Source organism: Haliotis rufescens, unplaced genomic scaffold (assembly GCF_023055435.1).
Source record: "Haliotis rufescens isolate VD_foot unplaced genomic scaffold, xgHalRufe1.0.p SCAF_5, whole genome shotgun sequence".
Taxonomy (NCBI): Eukaryota; Metazoa; Mollusca; class Gastropoda; order Lepetellida; family Haliotidae; genus Haliotis; species Haliotis rufescens.
The window spans coordinates 2,096,395-2,118,277 of NW_025964223.1; the positions used below are offsets into that span (position 1 = coordinate 2,096,395).

Below are 21,883 nucleotides of genomic sequence, written 5' to 3' on the forward strand. Positions count from 1 at the left end.
AACATGGACTGTGATGTGTGTAACATGGACTGTGTTGTGTGTAACATGGGTTGTGTTGTGTGTAACATGGGTTGTGATGTGTGTAACATGGGTTGTGTTGTGTGTAACATGATTGTGATGTGTGTCACATGGACAGTGATGTGTGTAACATGGACAGTGATGTGTGTAACATGGACTGTGATGTGAGTAACATGGACTGTGATGTGTGTAACATGGACAGTGATGTGTGTAACATGGACTGTGATGTGTGTAACATGGACTGTGATGTGTGTAACATGGATTGTGATGTGTGTAACATGGACTGTGATGTGTGTAACATGATTGTGATGTGAGTAACATGGATTGTGATGTGTGTAACATGGATTGTGATGTGTGTAACATGGGTTGTGATGTGAGTAACATGATTGTGATGTGAGTAACATGATTGTGATGTGTGTAACATGGATTGTGATGTGTGTAACATGATTGTGATGTGAGTAACATGGATTGTGATGTGTGTAACATGGGTTGTGATGTGAGTAACATGATTGTGATGTGAGTAACATGATTGTGATGTGTGTAACATGGGTTGTGTTGTGTGTAACATGGACTGTGATGTGTGTCACATGGACTGTGATGTGAGTAACATGGGTTGTGTTGTGTGTAACATGATTGTGATGTGTGTCACATGGACTGTGATGTGTGTCACATGGACTGTGATGTGTGTAACATGGACTGTGATGTGTGTAACATGGACTGTGTTGTGTGTAACATGATTGTGATGTGTGTAACATGGGTTGTGTTGTGTGTAACATGATTGTGATGTGTGTAACATGGACTGTGATGTGTGTAACATGTGTTGTGATGTGAGTAACATGGATTGTGATGTGTGTAACATGATTGTGATGTGTGTCACATGGACTGTGATGTGTGTAACATGATTGTGATGTGTGTAACATGGACTGTGATGTGTGTAACATGATTGTGATGTGTGTAACATGATTGTGATGTGTGTAACATAATTGTGATGTGTGTAACATGATTGTGATGTGTGTAACATGGGTTGTGATGTGTGTAACATGGGTTGTGATGTGTGTAACATGGATTGTGATGTGTGTAACATGGACTGTGATGTGTGTAACATGATTGTGATGTGTGTAACATGGACTGTGATGTGTGTAACATGATTGTGATGTGTGTAACATGATTGTGATGTGTGTAACATGGATTGTGATGTGTGTAACATGGACTGGGATGTGTGTAACATGATTGTGATGTGTGTAACATGATTGTGATGTGTGTAACATGGACTGTGATGTGTGTAACATGATTGTGATGTGTGTAACATGATTGTGATGTGAGTAACATGATTGTGATGTGTGTAACATGGACTGTGATGTGTGTAACATGGATTGTGATGTGTGTAACATGGACTGTGATGTGTGTAACATGATTGTGATGTGTGTAACATGGGTTGTGATGTGTGTAACATGGACTGTGATGTGTGTAACATGGATTGTGATGTGTGTAACATGGACTGTGATGTGTGTAACATGATTGTGATGTGTGTAACATGATTGTGATGTGTGTAACATGACTGTGATGTGAGTAACATGATTGTGATGTGTGTAACATGGACTGTGATGTGTGTAACATGATTGTGATGTGAGTAACATGATTGTGATGTGTGTAACATGGATTGTGATGTGTGTAACATGGGTTGTGATGTGAGTAACATGATTGTGATGTGAGTAACATGATTGTGATGTGTGTAACATGGACTGTGATGTGTGTAACATGATTGTGATGTGAGTAACATGATTGTGATGTGTGTAACATGGGTTGTGATGTGTGTAACATGATTGTGATGTGTGTAACATGACTGTGATGTGAGTAACATGATTGTGATGTGTGTAACATGGACAGTGATGTGTGTAACATGATTGTGATGTGAGTAACATGATTGTTATGTGTGTAACATGGGTTGTGTTGTGTGTAACATGGACTGTGATGTGTGTCACATGGACTGTGATGTGAGTAACATGGGTTGTGTTGTGTGTAACATGATTGTGATGTGTGTCACATGGACTGTGATGTGTGTCACATGGACTGTGATGTGTGTAACATGGACTGTGATGTGTGTAACATGGACTGTGTTGTGTGTAACATGGGTTGTGTTGTGTGTAACATGGGTTGTGATGTGTGTAACATGGGTTGTGTTGTGTGTAACATGATTGTGATGTGTGTCACATGGACAGTGATGTGTGTAACATGGACAGTGATGTGTGTAACATGGACTGTGATGTGAGTAACATGGACTGTGATGTGTGTAACATTGACTGTGATGTGAGTAACATGGACAGTGATGTGTGTAACATGGACTGTGATGTGTGTTACATGGACTGTGATGTGAGTAACATGATTGTGATGTGAGTAACATGATTGTGATGTGTGTAACATGGAATGTGATGTGTGTAACATGGGTTGTGATGTGTGACACATGGACTGTGTTGTGTGTAACATGATTGTGATGTGTGTAACATGGAATGTGATGTGTGTAACATGGGTTGTGATGTGTGACACATGGACTGTGTTGTGTGTAACATGATTGTGATGTGTGTAACATGGAATGTGATGTGTGTAACATGGAATGTGATGTGTTACACATGGACTGTGTTGTGTGTAACATGATTGTGATGTGTGTAACATGGAATGTGATGTGTGTTACATGGACTGTGTTGTGTGTAACATGGACTGTGTTGTGTGTAACATGGACTGTGATGTGTGTTACATGGACTGTGTTGTGTGTAACATGGACTGTGATGCGTGTTACATGGACTGTGTTGTGTGTAACATGATTGTGATGTGTGTAACATGGGTTGTGATGTGTGTAACATGGACAGTGATGTGTGTAACATGGACAGTGATGTGTGACACATGGACTGTGTTGTGTGTAACATGATTGTGATGTGTGTAACATGGACTGTGATGTGTGTTACATGGACTGTGTTGTGTGTAACATGGACTGTGATGTGTGTAACATGGGTTGTGATGTGTGTAACATGGACTGTGATGTGAGTAACATGGATTGTGATGTGTGTAACATGGACTGTGATGTGTGTAACATGGACTGTGATGTGTGTAACATGGACTGTGTTGTGTGTAACATGACTGTGATGTGTGTAACATGGGTTGTGATGTGTGTAACATGATTGTGATGTGTGTAACATGATTGTGATGTGTGTAACATGATTGTGATGTGTGTAACATGGACTGTGATGTGTGTAACATGGATTGTGATGTGTGTAACATGGGTTGTGATGTGTGTAACATGGACTGTGATGTGAGTAACATGGGTTGTGATGTGTGTAACATGGACTGTGATGTGTGTAACATGGATTGTGATGTGTGTAACATGATTGTGATGTGTGTAACATGGATTGTGATGTGTGTAACATGATTGTGATGTGTGTAACATGGACTGTGATGTGTGTAACATGGGTTGTGATGTGAGTAACATGGATTGTGATGTGTGTAACATGATTGTGATGTGTGTAACATGGACTGTGATGTGTGTAACATGGGTTGTGATGTGTGTAACATGATTGTGATGTGTGTAACATGGACTGTGATGTGTGTTACATGGACTGTGTTGTGTGTAAAATGGATTGTGATGTGTGTAACATGGACAGTGATGTGTGTAACATGGGTTGTGATGTGTGTAACATAGGTTGTGATGTGTGTAACATGATTGTGATGTGTGTAACATAGGTTGTGATGTGTGTAACATAGGTTGTGATGTGTGTAACATGATTGTGATGTGTGTAACATGGACTGTGATGTGTGTTACATGGACTGTGTTGTGTGTAACATGGATTGTGATGTGTGTAACATGGACAGTGATGTGTGTAACATGGGTTGTGATGTGTGTAACATGGACTGTGATGTGTGTAACATGATTGTGATGTGTGTAACATGGACAGTGATGTGTGTAACATGGGTTGTGATGTGTGTAACATAGGTTGTGATGTGTGTAACATGATTGTGATGTGTGTAACATGGGTTGTGATGTGTGTAACATAGGTTGTGATGTGTGTAACATGATTGTGATGTGTGTAACATGGACTGTGATGTGTGTAACATAGGTTGTGATGTGTGTAACATGATTGTGATGTGTGTAACATGGACTGTGATGTGTGTTACATGGACTGTGTTGTGTGTAACATGGATTGTGATGTGTGTAACATGGACAGTGATGTGTGTAACATGGGTTGTGATGTGTGTAACATGGACTGTGATGTGTGTAACATGATTGTGATGTTTGTAACATGGACAGTGATGTGTGTAACATGGGTTGTGATGTGTGTAACATGGATTGTGATGTGTGTAACATGGATTGTGATGTGTGTAACATGATTGTGATGTGTGTAACATGGGTTGTGATGTGTGTAACATGTGTTGTGATGTGTGTAACATGGACTGTGATGTGTGTAACATGTGTTGTGATGTGTGTAACATGGGTTGTGATGTGTGTAACATGTGTTGTGATGTGTGTAACATGGACTGTGATGTGTGTAACATGTGTTGTGATGTGTGTAACATGGACTGTGTTGTGTGTAACCTGTGTTGTGATGTGTGTAACATGGACTGTGATGTGTGTAACATGGGTTGTGATGTGTGTAACATGGATTGTGATGTGTGTAACATGGACTGTGATGTGTGTAACATGTGTTGTGATGTGTGTAACATGGACTGTGATGTGTGTAACATGTGTTGTGATGTGTGTAACATGGATTGTGATGTGTGTAACATGGATTGTGATGTGTGTAACATGGTTTGTGATGTGTGTAACATGGACTGTGATGTGTGTACCAAGGACTGTGATGTGAGTAACATGCACTGTGATGTGTGTAACGTGGGTTGTGATGTTTGTAACATGATTGTGATGTGTGTAACATGATTGTGATGTGTGTAACATGGGTTGTGATGTGTGTAACATGGACTGTGATGTGTGTAACATGCACTGTGATGTGTGTAACGTGGGTTGTGATGTGTGTAACATGGATTGTGATGTGTGTAACATGATTGTGATGTGTGTAACATGATTGTGATGTGTGTAACATGGACTGTGATGTGTGTAACATGATTGTGATGTGTGTAACATGGACAGTGATGCGTGTAACATGGGTTGTGATGTGTGTAACACCCTAAACTATACCATTTTCACACAAATGTACTGATGAAAACCCATTTAAGTCAAAATAATTTGCAGAAATTGAAATGATCCCCACACACTTGAACAAAGATCAAAGAAATGAATTCTAGTGATGGGCTTCTTGTCCAGGCAATGTGCACTCAATCCTCCTTTGAAAAAGCTGACATGGTGATCCTGGACAAATTCATCTCGAAGCTTAAAAACACTGGCCACATCAAATGGAATTCTAAGTGGAGTTTCCCAGAAAGCGAAGGCAATAATTCAAACATAATTCTGTCCAATTTGACTTAGTAACATGATTGCGTTTAAAACATCATTTCAAACTGCTGGAAAATCCCACAACGCAGTGTTGTGACATGAACGTCAATTTTGTTTTCACTCAAGTGCAATTCTCAGCGTTTAATATTTGCTGATACGCACAAAACCCATTACTGCCGTATTTTTACTCTGATGATGAAATTAACTGTCCTCGTGGAAAGGACAAGTCCACGGAAACCAAGGGCACAGTTGGAACTATATGTATAATTTCCTCATTATCGACAATCACAACACCTACGCAAGCACTATTTACACGTATGTAACAACCAGCTGAATACGTCTATTATATGTCACAGCCATGAAGGAATTAGTGGCCAAATGTCACCCGACTTGTTTGGGACTTCATGTTGAATGATATATATATTTACCAGAGTCAAGGACAATAGGATACCGAAACAGAACTAGTTCATCACAGTCAATAGGGTAGTGACGTACCACGTAGCACAAAACACAAGTGCTTACACTTTGAAATTGTTACAAATATAAAATAAAACAAAATAATTTTAAAAAAGGACTATACTGTGTTCTGAACACACAATGCCATTAGAAAGTGGTCAAATGTAACTAATGTTATATTTGGGATAACACTTTCTGAGTAAGGTACAGATCCTAGTACTTTTTGGGGTTGAGTCTCATCCGGGATTCAAACCCACTCAGGCAGAGTGAGGCACCTAATCGCTGGTACACAAAGTCAGCGATCTAACCCACTCAGCCAGAGTGAGGCACCTAATCGCTGGTACACAAAGTCAGCGATCTAACCCACTCAGCCAGAGTGTGGCACCTAATCGCTGGTACACAACGTTAGCGATCTAACCCACTCGGCCAGAGTGAGGCACCTAATCGCCAGCACACAACGTTAGCGATCTAACCCACTCAACCAGAGTGAGGCACCTAATCGCCAGCACACAACGTTAGCGATCTAACCCACACTGCCAGAGTAAGGCACCTAATCGCCAGCACACAACGTTAGCGATCTAACCCACACTGCCAGAGTAAGGCACCTAATCGCCAGCACACAACGTTAGCGATCTAACCCACACTGCCAGAGTAAGGCACCTAATTGCCAGCACACAACGTTAGCGATCTAACCCACACTGCCAGAGTAAGGCACCTAATCGCTGGTACACAAAGTCAGTGATCTAACCCACTCAGCCAGAGCGAGGCACCTAATCACTGGTACACAAAGTCAGTGATCCAACCCACTCAACCACTGAGGCTTCCACAAAAATGCAAGTCTGACAACTGGTAGCCTAGATCACATACTTTGTGTACCCCCTGTGGAAACCTCGGTGGCTGAGTGGGCTAGATCGCTGACTTTGTGCTGGCGATTAGGTGCCTCACTCTGGTAGTGTAGGTTCAAATCTTGGACGGGACCCAATGATGAGAAATCACATTCCGACTGTCACTTTCATGATCTGGTAAGCGACACTCTGATTGGTCGGATGAAAGGTCGTTCTGACGTGACCCCTAATGGGATGTCCTCAGATCATTGTTTAGCGGTAGCGAGAACTGAGATCTGATTTTAATGAGATTGTGTGTTCCTCTGTAAGTCGTTAGTTATAGTAACATGATCTTTTGTCAATGTACAGGTTGACCCGCCTACCTGTGTCTTTGATGAGCTGCTTCGATGTTGTTGTATGTTTGTTACATTTCCTTTTGGCGGACACCTGGTGTCATATAGTCGTCCATTTCTATAATTTCACAGCTTTTTCACCCTAATGTGCCGAATGGAATCTGCTTCGGTGGATAATCTAGAGTGTTTTTTCTCTTGCATTGAGAATTTATGAATAAATTAGATCCCGCCAAGCAGGGATCTAACTGTCAAATTTTAAAAGTTTGATCCCGGCTTGGGGGGTCTAATTTATTTAAACCATGTCCAACATTTATAGCACCTAAAATGCTTAAAAAACATTGTTTTGTTAAAGGTATTTTGAAAGATATTCAGGAACTCTATGCTCAACTGTGAGAACACTGTGTGAGTCGGCCCTGCGTGAAGCACGTGAAATGTGTTCTCCGAGCCTTTGGCACGTGCACCTCTCACTTTGCCGATGTGGGTTATGACATACATGTCCTGGGGCAAGTATACCATTTGTTTTGGACCAACTCGAGCACATTTATCAGTCAACTAAATATTACTTGTCCATGTTGATGGGCCTATTATGAGCAAATATAGCCCTGATCAAGATAATAGTAATTTCTTTTCTGTCTGTTCGTTTAGAAAAGCTTCAAAATCACAAGTACTGTACAAATACTAGAATGCATAGAGTAACATACTGTATAAAAATTGCATAAATACACATTTAGAAGTTCATTAAGGGATAAGCAATTGGTACTGATGTAAGTAAATATCTAGTTGTTTATTTCACTACCTTTCTCCCATGTCACCGTGGCAGAAGACTACATTCAGTTAGTCTTCCATGCGGACTTCGCGGGTTCGAATCCCGCTGGCGACAAACATTTTTCATGAAATTGTTCTATCATCAATACAAATGATAGGGGAAAAAAGAAGTTCCGTCATTGCCAACAGGTGTTTAACTAACAATTCATTTAGTTAGACCATGGTCAAAGACAAAGGAGCCATGGTTTAAATTTTATTTAGATAACTGGCTTTGATCACAATAATCAAACTGTTTTGTCCTTAAAATGTGTTATGTACAGAGCGTGGTAAGGATATTTCGTGATATCTGTTTTAGATATGTTGCACGGACCTGCTTGTGTTTGTGTTTGATAAGCGTTTTGAGTGTTTTAGAAAAACAAGTACTGCAATATGATTGCTTACATTTTAAGTTCCCCTAGCTATGCCCTTGGTACAGATACAAAATGATACATCGCAGTCAAAAACAATTGGGTACAGATACAATAAGAGGATTTTCCCCAGTAAAGGTCAATAGGGCACAGGTGCTACAACATATACCGTAGATCGCCATCTATAAAGCAACCACACATGTAAGGCAATCCCCTGTACAACTCTTCAAAATCAATGCTAATGTTTATACCCCGTCTCTAAAGCGAATCGGAATGAAGCATGTCACCAGCTCATACACAATCCCTACATTTGCAATAAAAACGTGTTTGTCTTCCGCATAATTACATCGTATCCCTTCAGCGAATTCAGGGAAACGAACAGATCATAACAATTAAACTTGGTCTATACAAATTTGAAATTTGAGATGAAACATCACTAGACATGGTGATTTACCTATTAAATTGTATTTCCTGTTCTAATAGGCATTGTTTTATATGCAGGGATTAAGATAACTGTGTGTATTGTCCCGTAAACTAAAACAGAAGCAACAATCAGCTGTGCACACGTTTCTCGGAATCTACCAGTGATTCGGTTAAAGATTACCCAATAATATAACTTCAGAGAATTTTGATACTATGATCATGAGAACTGTGTAATTACATGATTAGTTTGCGTACTTCATTACAGATTTGTTGACGTGGTATTTCCGGTGTTATGTGCTCACAGTTATGTCTGTGTTGGGGAAAAACATCAAAACTCTTCAACCCTGTGTATAAGATGACCCCCTTGAAAGCCCCCTAATTCTAGGTACGAAAAACTCGCCTTATACACAGTGATGTATGGTATAATGATAGGTGAGGTAAAATCAGGTGTAACATTGGGTTCAAGGTTATTGCACTTATGTAGCGACATGCATGCATGCATGTGTGTGTGAGCGTGTGTGGCTTAGTCGGGACTAATGACGGTTTTATAGTGCAAGCCCGCTGAGATACCATGCCGCAGTTTAACATGAATACCCCACTCAGACACAGTATACTGACTCCGAGCCAATCAGTCCTTGTTTTAGCCCCTTAATGCCGAGCGCCAGACAGGGTAACAACAAGTACCATCTTTTAACATCTTTTCATAATATGGCGGGAATACTGTGAAGATCCTAGCCCTATAATGCAGAATGCCAGGCAGGGTAACAACAATTACCATCTTTTAATGTCTTTGGTATGACGTGTCTGGGATTTGAAACACCGATCTTCTGCTCTCCGGGCAGACGCTCTATCCACTACACCACAAAAGCGGTGTATATCACAGCAATATAGATCCTACAAGTGATATTGGCCAGGGCAACAGGAAAGAGATGCTACGGCATGAATCAAGTCAATGCCAATAGTCTATCACATCAGGTGACATAACGCATGTCCTTTAAACGTAGAGTATTTGTCTTGTTTGCTTATTAACGCCAAACTGTATATAAATATTCCATCCATATGACGTCGGCTATGATCAGTTCTGGACCAGACAATCCAGTGATTGATATTATGAGCATCAATCCACACTGTTAGCGTACTAGACACACTATCATCCAAATCACGAAGCCTGACCATACGATCCATTTGGTCGCATCTTACAGCCAGCACAGGTTGTTGGGGAAGAATCGGTCTTCAGCAACCCATCCTTGCTGTATAAGGCGACTACGCCTGTCGTAAGAGGCAACTAACTGGACCGGGTGGTCAGGCTCGCTGACTTGGTTGATGAATGCCATAGTATCCCAATTGCGTGGATGTGATGCTCATGATGCCAATCACTGGATCGTCTGGTCCAGACTTGATTATTTACTGACCGCCGTCATATAGCTGGAATATTGCAAACAAACAAACAAACAAATGTTGGGGAAATGAGGATCCCAGGAGCCCCAAGGAGGTAGGACATTAAGTTGTCTATCTGAGAGAAAGGAATGAATCCTGCACAGACACCACACGTCCCATACATCAAGGCTGAGACATTTCTTGGACTATACAACACTTCTCGTGTGAGTCATGAGTAAACAGTGTAAATTCTGCAAGGCACCAGGTTGTCACTTCAAATTCATAAACTTTAAACCCAAATTTCGAATATTGTACTTTTTTAAAATATCCTGTTATTCATATCATTCAAACACTGATCTGTCTTAACAAAATCCACACATGTCTCAATACTCAATGTTACGCCACTATTGTCAGTTTGTTCGTTGTTTAACACTGCACTCAGCAATATTCCAGCTATATGACAGCTGTCTGTACCAGACAATCCAGTGATTGACATCATGCAATTGGGATACGATAACAGGCATCAACCAAGTCAGCGAGCCTGACCACCCGATCCCGTTAGTCGCCTCTTACAACAAGCATAGTTGCCCTTTATGGCAAGCATGGGTTGTGGAAGACCTTTTCTACCCCAGATCTTCACAGTATTCCCGCCATATTATGAAAGAGGGCTCCCCAAAGGGCTTCACAATTCGGGAATTGAGTTGGTGTCTTAAGCTACATGAGTTAATTAAAAAATAGACCGCATCCATGGTCTAATGGTAGAGCGTCCGCCCGGAGAGCAGAAGGTCCGGGGTTCGATCCCCAGCCGTGTCATACCAAAAGATGTTAAAAGATGGTACTTGTTGTTACCCTGTCTGGCGCTCGGCATTAAGGGGCTAAAACAAGGACTGATTGGCTCGGAGTCAGTATACTGTGTCTGAGTGGGGTATTCATGTTAAACTGCGGCATGGTATCTCAGCGGGCTTGCACTATAAAACCGTCATTAGTCCCGACTAAGCCACACACGCTCACACACACATGCATGCATGCATGTCGCTACATAAGTGCAATAACCTTGAACCCAATGTTACACCTGATTTTACCTCACCTATCATTATACCATACATCACTGTGTATAAGGCGAGTTTTTCGTACCTAGAATTAGGGGGCTTTCAAGGGGGTCATCTTATACACAGGGTTGAAGAGTTTTGATGTTTTTCCCCAACACAGACATAACTGTGAGCACATAACACCGGAAATACCACGTCAACAAATCTGTAATGAAGTACGCAAACTAATCATGTAATTACACAGTTCTCATGATCATAGTATCAAAATTCTCTGAAGTTATATTATTGGGTAATCTTTAACCGAATCACTGGTAGATTCCGAGAAACGTGTGCACAGCTGATTGTTGCTTCTGTTTTAGTTTACGGGACAATACACACAGTTATCTTAATCCCTGCATATAAAACAATGCCTATTAGAACAGGAAATACAATTTAATAGGTAAATCACCATGTCTAGTGATGTTTCATCTCAAATTTCAAATTTGTATAGACCAAGTTTAATTGTTATGATCTGTTCGTTTCCCTGAATTCGCTGAAGGGATACGATGTAATTATGCGGAAGACAAACACGTTTTTATTGCAAATGTAGGGATTGTGTATGAGCTGGTGACATGCTTCATTCCGATTCGCTTTAGAGACGGGGTATAAACATTAGCATTGATTTTGAAGAGTTGTACAGGGGATTGCCTTACATGTGTGGTTGCTTTATAGATGGCGATCTACGGTATATGTTGTAGCACCTGTGCCCTATTGACCTTTACTGGGGAAAATCCTCTTATTGTATCTGTACCCAATTGTTTTTGACTGCGATGTATCATTTTGTATCTGTACCAAGGGCATAGCTAGGGGAACTTAAAATGTAAGCAATCATATTGCAGTACTTGTTTTTCTAAAACACTCAAAACGCTTATCAAACACAAACACAAGCAGGTCCGTGCAACATATCTAAAACAGATATCACGAAATATCCTTACCACGCTCTGTACATAACACATTTTAAGGACAAAACAGTTTGATTATTGTGATCAAAGCCAGTTATCTAAATAAAATTTAAACCATGGCTCCTTTGTCTTTGACCATGGTCTAACTAAATGAATTGTTAGTTAAACACCTGTTGGCAATGACGGAACTTCTTTTTTCCCCTATCATTTGTATTGATGATAGAACAATTTCATGAAAAATGTTTGTCGCCAGCGGGATTCGAACCCGCGAAGTCCGCATGGAAGACTAACTGAATGTAGTCTTCTGCCACGGTGACATGGGAGAAAGGTAGTGAAATAAACAACTAGATATTTACTTACATCAGTACCAATTGCTTATCCCTTAATGAACTTCTAAATGTGTATTTATGCAATTTTTATACAGTATGTTACTCTATGCATTCTAGTATTTGTACAGTACTTGTGATTTTGAAGCTTTTCTAAACGAACAGACAGAAAAGAAATTACTATTATCTTGATCAGGGCTATATTTGCTCATAATAGGCCCATCAACATGGACAAGTAATATTTAGTTGACTGATAAATGTGCTCGAGTTGGTCCAAAACAAATGGTATACTTGCCCCAGGACATGTATGTCATAACCCACATCGGCAAAGTGAGAGGTGCACGTGCCAAAGGCTCGGAGAACACATTTCACGTGCTTCACGCAGGGCCGACTCACACAGTGTTCTCACAGTTGAGCATAGAGTTCCTGAATATCTTTCAAAATACCTTTAACAAAACAATGTTTTTTAAGCATTTTAGGTGCTATAAATGTTGGACATGGTTTAAATAAATTAGACCCCCCAAGCCGGGATCAAACTTTTAAAATTTGACAGTTAGATCCCTGCTTGGCGGGATCTAATTTATTCATAAATTCTCAATGCAAGAGAAAAAACACTCTAGATTATCCACCGAAGCAGATTCCATTCGGCACATTAGGGTGAAAAAGCTGTGAAATTATAGAAATGGACGACTATATGACACCAGGTGTCCGCCAAAAGGAAATGTAACAAACATACAACAACATCGAAGCAGCTCATCAAAGACACAGGTAGGCGGGTCAACCTGTACATTGACAAAAGATCATGTTACTATAACTAACGACTTACAGAGGAACACACAATCTCATTAAAATCAGATCTCAGTTCTCGCTACCGCTAAACAATGATCTGAGGACATCCCATTAGGGGTCACGTCAGAACGACCTTTCATCCGACCAATCAGAGTGTCGCTTACCAGATCATGAAAGTGACAGTCGGAATGTGATTTCTCATCATTGGGTCCCGTCCAAGATTTGAACCTACACTACCAGAGTGAGGCACCTAATCGCCAGCACAAAGTCAGCGATCTAGCCCACTCAGCCACCGAGGTTTCCACAGGGGGTACACAAAGTATGTGATCTAGGCTACCAGTTGTCAGACTTGCATTTTTGTGGAAGCCTCAGTGGTTGAGTGGGTTGGATCACTGACTTTGTGTACCAGTGATTAGGTGCCTCGCTCTGGCTGAGTGGGTTAGATCACTGACTTTGTGTACCAGCGATTAGGTGCCTTACTCTGGCAGTGTGGGTTAGATCGCTAACGTTGTGTGCTGGCAATTAGGTGCCTTACTCTGGCAGTGTGGGTTAGATCGCTAACGTTGTGTGCTGGCGATTAGGTGCCTTACTCTGGCAGTGTGGGTTAGATCGCTAACGTTGTGTGCTGGCGATTAGGTGCCTTACTCTGGCAGTGTGGGTTAGATCGCTAACGTTGTGTGCTGGCGATTAGGTGCCTCACTCTGGTTGAGTGGGTTAGATCGCTAACGTTGTGTGCTGGCGATTAGGTGCCTCACTCTGGCCGAGTGGGTTAGATCGCTAACGTTGTGTACCAGCGATTAGGTGCCACACTCTGGCTGAGTGGGTTAGATCGCTGACTTTGTGTACCAGCGATTAGGTGCCTCACTCTGGCTGAGTGGGTTAGATCGCTGACTTTGTGTACCAGCGATTAGGTGCCTCACTCTGCCTGAGTGGGTTTGAATCCCGGATGAGACTCAACCCCAAAAAGTACTAGGATCTGTACCTTACTCAGAAAGTGTTATCCCAAATATAACATTAGTTACATTTGACCACTTTCTAATGGCATTGTGTGTTCAGAACACAGTATAGTCCTTTTTTAAAATTATTTTGTTTTATTTTATATTTGTAACAATTTCAAAGTGTAAGCACTTGTGTTTTGTGCTACGTGGTACGTCACTACCCTATTGACTGTGATGAACTAGTTCTGTTTCGGTATCCTATTGTCCTTGACTCTGGTAAATATATATATCATTCAACATGAAGTCCCAAACAAGTCGGGTGACATTTGGCCACTAATTCCTTCATGGCTGTGACATATAATAGACGTATTCAGCTGGTTGTTACATACGTGTAAATAGTGCTTGCGTAGGTGTTGTGATTGTCGATAATGAGGAAATTATACATATAGTTCCAACTGTGCCCTTGGTTTCCGTGGACTTGTCCTTTCCACGAGGACAGTTAATTTCATCATCAGAGTAAAAATACGGCAGTAATGGGTTTTGTGCGTATCAGCAAATATTAAACGCTGAGAATTGCACTTGAGTGAAAACAAAATTGACGTTCATGTCACAACACTGCGTTGTGGGATTTTCCAGCAGTTTGAAATGATGTTTTCAACGCAATCATGTTACTAAGTCAAATTGGACAGAATTATGTTTGAATTATTGCCTTCGCTTTCTGGGAAACTCCACTTAGAATTCCATTTGATGTGGCCAGTGTTTTTAAGCTTCGAGATGAATTTGTCCAGGATCACCATGTCAGCTTTTTCAAAGGAGGATTGAGTGCACATTGCCTGGACAAGAAGCCCATCACTAGAATTCATTTCTTTGATCTTTGTTCAAGTGTGTGGGGATCATTTCAATTTCTGCAAATTATTTTGACTTAAATGGGTTTTCATCAGTACATTTGTGTGAAAATGGTATAGTTTGTTTCTTTTGTTACTTTAGCCGGATGGAGACCAGCTGACCTATTGTTGGGTTTGGGGATCCAATGGGCCAGCTCTCCTTCATAATTTTTTTTCACATTTTTGACATCAGGTGAAGAAACAATTTGACCAGTGCATCTGCATTCCACAAATTTTAATTATATTTTTTTCAATTATCAGTTGGCACTAACTCACTCTGTGCATCATGTTACTTTCAAGCAGCTCTCTCGGCTCCTTCTTCAATGAGTATAGGTCTTCAGCAACCCATGCTGGCTGTAAAAGGTGGCTATGCTTGTCGAAAGAGGCAACTAACGGGATCGGGTGGTCAGGCTCGCTGACTTGGTTCATGCACGTCATTGTATCCTGATTGCGTGGATCGATGCTCATGATGTCAATCACTGGATTGTCTGGTCCAGACTCGATTATGTACAGACCGCTGTCATATAGCTGGAATATTGCTGAGCGCGGCATTAAACAACAAACAAACAAACAATGAGGATCAGACCCGTTGAGCCAGTTTGGGCATGATTTGTTTTGAACATTGCATTTAGATTAACTACATCCTATTCGGGATTCGACCGCCTCCGAGGTCTAGTGGTAGAGCATCCATCCGGAAGGCGGAAGGTCCGGGGTTTGACGTTAAAAGATGGTACTTGTTGTTACCCTGCCTGGCACTCGGCATTAAGGGGCTAAAACAAGGACTGGTCGGCTTGGAGTCAGTAAACTGTGTCTGAGTGGGGTATTCATGTTAAACTGCGGCATGGTATCTCAGTAAGCTAGCACTATAAATCGGCATCAGTCCGGACTTGTACAAGCAACCACACAAACACACACACACACATCGCTATATAAGTGCAATAATCTTGGACGCGATGTTAAACCCAATTTCACCTCACCTCACCTATTCGGGATTCAAGAATGGAAGCAGGCCTTTATCAACACATGCAACAGTGACAATATGTGTACTGACATTTTTAATTCTAGGGCATGGTGCTTAATGCTGCTACCACATATCTGACCCTTTGTATTGCCAGGTTTTTTCTCTTGTAGATCTAAAACTGTGTTAAATATGAAATATCTATCATGCATTGATCTTGTGTTGTCATTTACTGATTTCACAGTGGAGTTCTGTGTTTATTGATTTCTTGTTTAACCCCTCGGTTTCAGTTTGGAAATCACCCTGTAACAGTAGATGCTCAAATTATGATAATTTATAATAATAATAATAATAATAATAATAATAATAATAGGCCATTTATATTGCGCATATTGCCAAACCACTCAGGGGCATACTCAAAGCGCTATTATTACCCCGGTCACTGGATCAGTGTGCACTCAGGAATCATTCTCAGCTCCCTGGGGAGTATACAACCCAAGCTGCCTGTCAGGCGCTAGAAGGTTAACAACCACATTGCCATCTCATTCTACCGGGTACCCATTCACTGCTGGGTGAACAGAGGCACAGTTCGAACAAAGTCACTTGTCCAAGGAGAGGCCACATGTCTTACATGTGCTTCAGTGTGGGGCAGGACCAACGCCCCAGTAACTCTCAGTAGCCAAGGTGCCGAAACGTGATCACCCGACCAAGGACTCTCCGCAACCAAAGTCGCTTAACTTCACCAAATTGTTGCATGTGCACTTTGCAGTGTGAGCTGTGCACAGGACTACATGCACATCTTCAACACTCCTCTTTTTCTATAACTGAATATAGGTGAGCTTCTGTACCTCTAGTACTCTGGTTCATTTTCAATCTCATTATAATAAGACCTTAGTTCTAGCTACCACTTAGCAAAGATCATTACGGGTCCTGTCAGACCAACCTTTCGTGAACTTTGACCGAGTAATGCAATGACTGACAAGAAGTCGACATTAGCCAATCAGAAGGCAGCTTTCTCGTGCCTTATGGTACTAGTTTTAAACTGGCGACTACGCTTCGAAACAAATTTTGATAAATATCTCGATTAAAATTTTGAAACTGAACAAAAGAACATTGTTGAATGGCTAATAGATTCCCTAGATTGTATGGATTCAGTCATTGAGCCCATAACTGTTTTTCGGAATACCCTGTGTTAAATGTTTTGGAGGTTGCATGATAAGAAAACACATTCTGATTCTCACTTTCATGATCTGGTAAGCTACGTTCTGATTGGTCGGATGAAATGTCGTTCTGACATGACCTGTAATGGGATGTCCTCAGATCTTTGTTTAGTGGTAGTGAGAACTAAGATCTGATTTTAATGAGATTGGTTCATTTTCACATCAACCAAATGTGTTTCTTCACATCAAGTACAGCTGATCAGTGAAGAAGTGTGACACCCTAATAATCCCCCTATGTTGAAGATTGTTTCTAAACATGCAAGCAGCCAGGATGCTAAATACCTTCTTGTTGACAATATATCAAGTTTCATATAGCCGGCATTACAATCACTTGTAAACACTTGTAAATCACATTAAATGAGATGGACCGCACCCCAAATCAATGGAGATAATCCCAACTGACCACAAGTCAGAGTGCTTCTGGAAGAAGCTTGGGTAGTCTTTTCATGTGTTGGGCAGATATTAACTGGTATTAACTTATTGATCCTTCTGAATCTGTCCATTGTGATCACTGGTTTATGTTTCCTAGGTAGATAGTACTTGCATTACATGAATTATTAATGTCAGTCAGTAACAGTTGTTTCGATGCTTTTAGTTACAGCTAGTGGTCAGGCAAATAGTTTTTCTACACTCAAACCCAGTTACAGTGGCTCCAAAACACCCTGCTCCCTCCTGTGTTTAATGTAAATAATGTAATATACATATTTGAATTATAAAGTATGAATTACAAATTGTAATTTAATAGTAAGTTATGAGTGTAAATAGTTTTAAAGGTTGTAAATAACCTATTGGAAGGTTAAAGAAGTGAATTTATGAATAACAAAGAGATGTAGGTGGGAGGTGGGACAGATGGAGTTGGGACAGATGGAGTTGGGACAGATGGAGATGGAACAAATTAAGGTGGGAGGTGGGACAGATGGAGGTGGGACAGATGGAGGTGGGACAGATGGTGGTCGAACAGATGGAGGTGGAACAGATGGAGGTAGGACAGATGGAGATGGAACAGATGGTGGTCGAACAGATGGAGATGGGACAGATGGAGGTGAGACAGATGGAGGTGGGACAGATGGAGGTCGAACAGATGGAGATGGGACAGATGGAGATGGGACAGATGGAGGTGGGACAGATGGAGATGGGACAGATGGAGGTGGGACAGATGGAGATGGGAAAGATGGAGGTGGAACAGATTGAGTTGGGACAGATGAAAGTGGGACAGATGGAGATGGAACAGATGAAGGTGGGACAGATGGAGATGGAACAGATGGTGGTCGAACAGATGGAGATGGAACAGATGGAGGTAGGACAGATGGAGATGGAACAGATGGTGGTCGAACAGATGGAGGTGGAACAGATGGAGGTAGGACAGATGGAGATGGAACAGATGGTGGTCGAACAGATGGAGATGGGACAGATGGAGGTGGGACAGATGGAGATGGGACAGATGGAGGTGGAACAGATGGAGGTGGGACAGATGGAGATGGGACAGATGGAGATGGGACAGATGGTGGTCGAACAGATGGAGATGGGACAGATGGTCGTGGGACAGATGGAGATGGGACAGATGGAGATGGAACAGATGGTGGAGGAACAGATGGAGGTGGGACAGATGGAGATGGGACAGATGGAGGTGGAACAGATGGAGGTGGGACAGATGGAGATGGAACAGATGGAGGTGGAACAGATGGAGATGGAACAGATGGTGGTCGAACAGATGGAGATGGGACAGATGGAGGTGGGACAGATGGAGATGGGACAGATGGAGGTGGAACAGATGGAGGTGGGACAGATGGAGATGGGACAGATGGAGATGGGACAGATGGTGGTCGAACAGATGGAGATGGGACAGATGGTCGTGGGACAGATGGAGATGGGACAGATGGAGATGGAACAGATGGTGGAGGAACAGATGGAGGTGGGACAGATGGAGATGGGACAGATGGAGGTGGAACAGATGGAGGTGGGACAGATGGAGATGGAACAGATGGTGGTGGGACAGATGGAGGTGGGACAGATGGAGGTGGGACAGATGGAGGTGGAACAGATGGTGGTGGAACAGATGGTGGTCGAACAGATGGAGGTGGGACAGATGGAGATGGGACAGATGGAGATGGAACAGATGGAGGTGGGACAGATGGAGATGGAACAGATTGAGATGGAACAGATGGAGATGGAACAGATGGAGGTGGGACAGATGGAGATGGAACAGATGGAGATGGGACAGATGTGGTGGAACAGATGGAGATGGAACAGATGGAGATGGGACAGATGAAAGTGGGACAGATGGAGGTGGGACAGATGGAGGTGGGACAGATGGAGGTGGGACAGATGGAGATGGGACAGATGGAGATGGGACAGATGGAGGTGGGACAGATGGAGGTGGGACAGATGGAGGTGGGACAGATGGAGATGGGACAGATGGAGATGAAACAGATGGTGGTGGAACAGATGGAGATGGAACAGATGAAAGTGGGACAGATGGAGGTGGGACAGATGGAGATGGGACAGATGGAGATGGAACAGATGGTGGTGGAACAGATGGAGATGGAACAGATGGAGATGGGACAGATGGAGATGGGACAGATGGAGATGGGACAGATGGAGATGGGACAGATGAAAGTGGGACAGATGGAGGTGGGACAGATGGAGATGGGACAGATGGAGGTGGGAGGTGGGAGGTGGGACAGATGGTGGTGGGACAGATGGAGGTGGGACAGATGGAGGTGGGACAGATGGAGGTGGAACAGATGGTGGTGGAACAGATGGTGGTCGAACAGATGGAGGTGGGACAGATGGAGATGGGACAGATGGAGATGGAACAGATGGAGGTGGGACAGATGGAGATGGAACAGATTGAGATGGAACAGATGGAGATGGAACAGATGGAGGTGGGACAGATGGAGATGGAACAGATGGAGATGGGACAGATGTGGTGGAACAGATGGAGATGGAACAGATGGAGATGGGACAGATGAAAGTGGGACAGATGGAGGTGGGACAGATGGAGGTGGGACAGATGGAGGTGGGACAGATGGAGATGGGACAGATGGAGATGGGACAGATGGAGGTGGGACAGATGGAGGTGGGACAGATGGAGGTGGGACAGATGGAGATGGGACAGATGGAGATGAAACAGATGGTGGTGGAACAGATGGAGATGGAACAGATGAAAGTGGGACAGATGGAGGTGGGACAGATGGAGATGGGACAGATGGAGATGGAACAGATGGTGGTGGAACAGATGGAGATGGAACAGATGGAGATGGGACAGATGGAGATGGGACAGATGGAGATGGGACAGATGGAGATGGGACAGATGAAAGTGGGACAGATGGAGGTGGGACAGATGGAGATGGGACAGATGGAGGTGGGAGGTGGGAGGTGGGACAGATGGGGGTGGGACAGATGGAGGTGGGACAGATGGAGGTGGGACAGATGGAGGTGGGAGGTGGGACAGATGGAGGTGGAAGGTGGGACAGATGAAAGTGGGACAGATGGAGGTGGGAGGTGGGACAGATGGAGATTGGACAGATGGTGGTGGGACAGATGGAGGTGGGACAGATGGAGATGGGACAGATGGAGGTGGGACAGATGGAGGTGGGACAGATGGAGATGGGACAGATGGAGATGGGACAGATGGAGATGGGACAGATGGAGGTGGGACAGATGGAGGTGGGACAGATGGAGGTGGGACAGATGGAGGTGGGAGGTGGGACAGATGGAGATGGGACAGATGGAGGTGGGACAGATGGAGGTGGGACAGATGGAGATGGGACAGATGGAGATGGGACAGATGGAGGTGGGACAGATGGAGGTGGGACAGATGGAGGTGGGACAGATGGAGGTGGGAGGTGGGACAGATGGAGATGGGACAGATGGAGGTGGGACAGATGGAGGTGGGACAGATGGAGATAGGACAGATGGAGATGGGACAGATGGAGGTGGGACAGATGGAGGTGGGACAGATGGAGGTGGGACAGATGGAGGTGGGAGGTGGGACAGATGGAGATGGGACAGATGGAGGTGGGACAGATGGAGGTGGGACAGATGGAGATTGGACAGATGGAGGTGGGACAGATGGAGGTGGGAGGTGGGACAGATGGAGGTGGGGCAGATGGAGGTGGGGCAGATAGAGTTGGGACTGATGTAGGTGTTTTTGTGTTGTATTTTTAGCTCCAAGGGAGAGGAAGGAAGCAGTGAGTAAGCTGCCCAGTTGCCATGAGTCAACGCGTGCTTGTGTGAATCATGTTCACTACTACCAGATGTGATTCTTCTATCCTTTACATCATATTACTTTCTTTAATATCAAAGTTCCAGATTTCCTTCTGAGAAGGACAGGACATCCAACACAACATTCTCTGACAGGACACCCAACACAACATTCTCTGACAGGACACCCAACACAACATTCTCTGACAGGACACCCAACACAACATTCTCTGATAGGACACCCAACACAACATTCTGTGACAGGACACCCAACACAACATTCTCTGATAGGACACCCAACACAACATTCTGTGACAGGACACCCAACACAACATTCTGTGACAGGACACCCAACACAACATTCTCTGACAGGACACCCAACACAACATTCTCTGACAGGACACCCTACACATCATTCTCTGACAGGACACCCAAAACAACATTTTTTGACAGGACACCCAACACAACATTCTGTGACAGGACACCCAACACAACATTCTCTGACAGGACACCCA

General features: G+C 43.0%; 2 protein-coding genes across 2 annotated transcripts; both read left to right on the forward strand.

Moving 5' to 3' along the window:
• The first annotated feature begins 18,078 nt into the window (after positions 1–18,078).
• LOC124115325 (involucrin-like) lies at positions 18,079–19,431 on the forward strand. The gene has a single exon (XM_048383769.1). The coding sequence runs from the start codon at positions 18,079–18,081 to the stop codon at positions 19,429–19,431; it is 1,353 nt and encodes a 450-aa protein (XP_048239726.1).
• On the forward strand, positions 19,428–20,134 carry LOC124115324 (involucrin-like). Its single transcript, XM_048383770.1, has 2 exons — positions 19,428–19,823; positions 19,862–20,134. Exons 1-2 carry the CDS (start codon positions 19,428–19,430, stop codon positions 20,132–20,134), a joined length of 669 nt encoding a protein of 222 aa, XP_048239727.1.
• Positions 20,135–21,883: the final 1,749 nt, after the last annotated feature.

What these genes read in the sequence shown, in the direction of transcription:
- LOC124115325 (XM_048383769.1), top strand. Translation starts at nt 18,079, where the DNA reads ATGGAGGTGGGACAGATGGAGGTGGGACAGATGGTGGTCGAACAGATG.
- LOC124115324 (XM_048383770.1), top strand. Translation starts at nt 19,428, where the DNA reads ATGAAAGTGGGACAGATGGAGGTGGGACAGATGGAGGTGGGACAGATG. An exon ending in TGGAGATGGGACAGATGGAG is followed by an intron (nt 19,824 to 19,861) that starts GTGGGAGGTGGG and finishes GTGGTGGGACAG; the next exon opens with ATGGAGGTGGGACAGATGGA.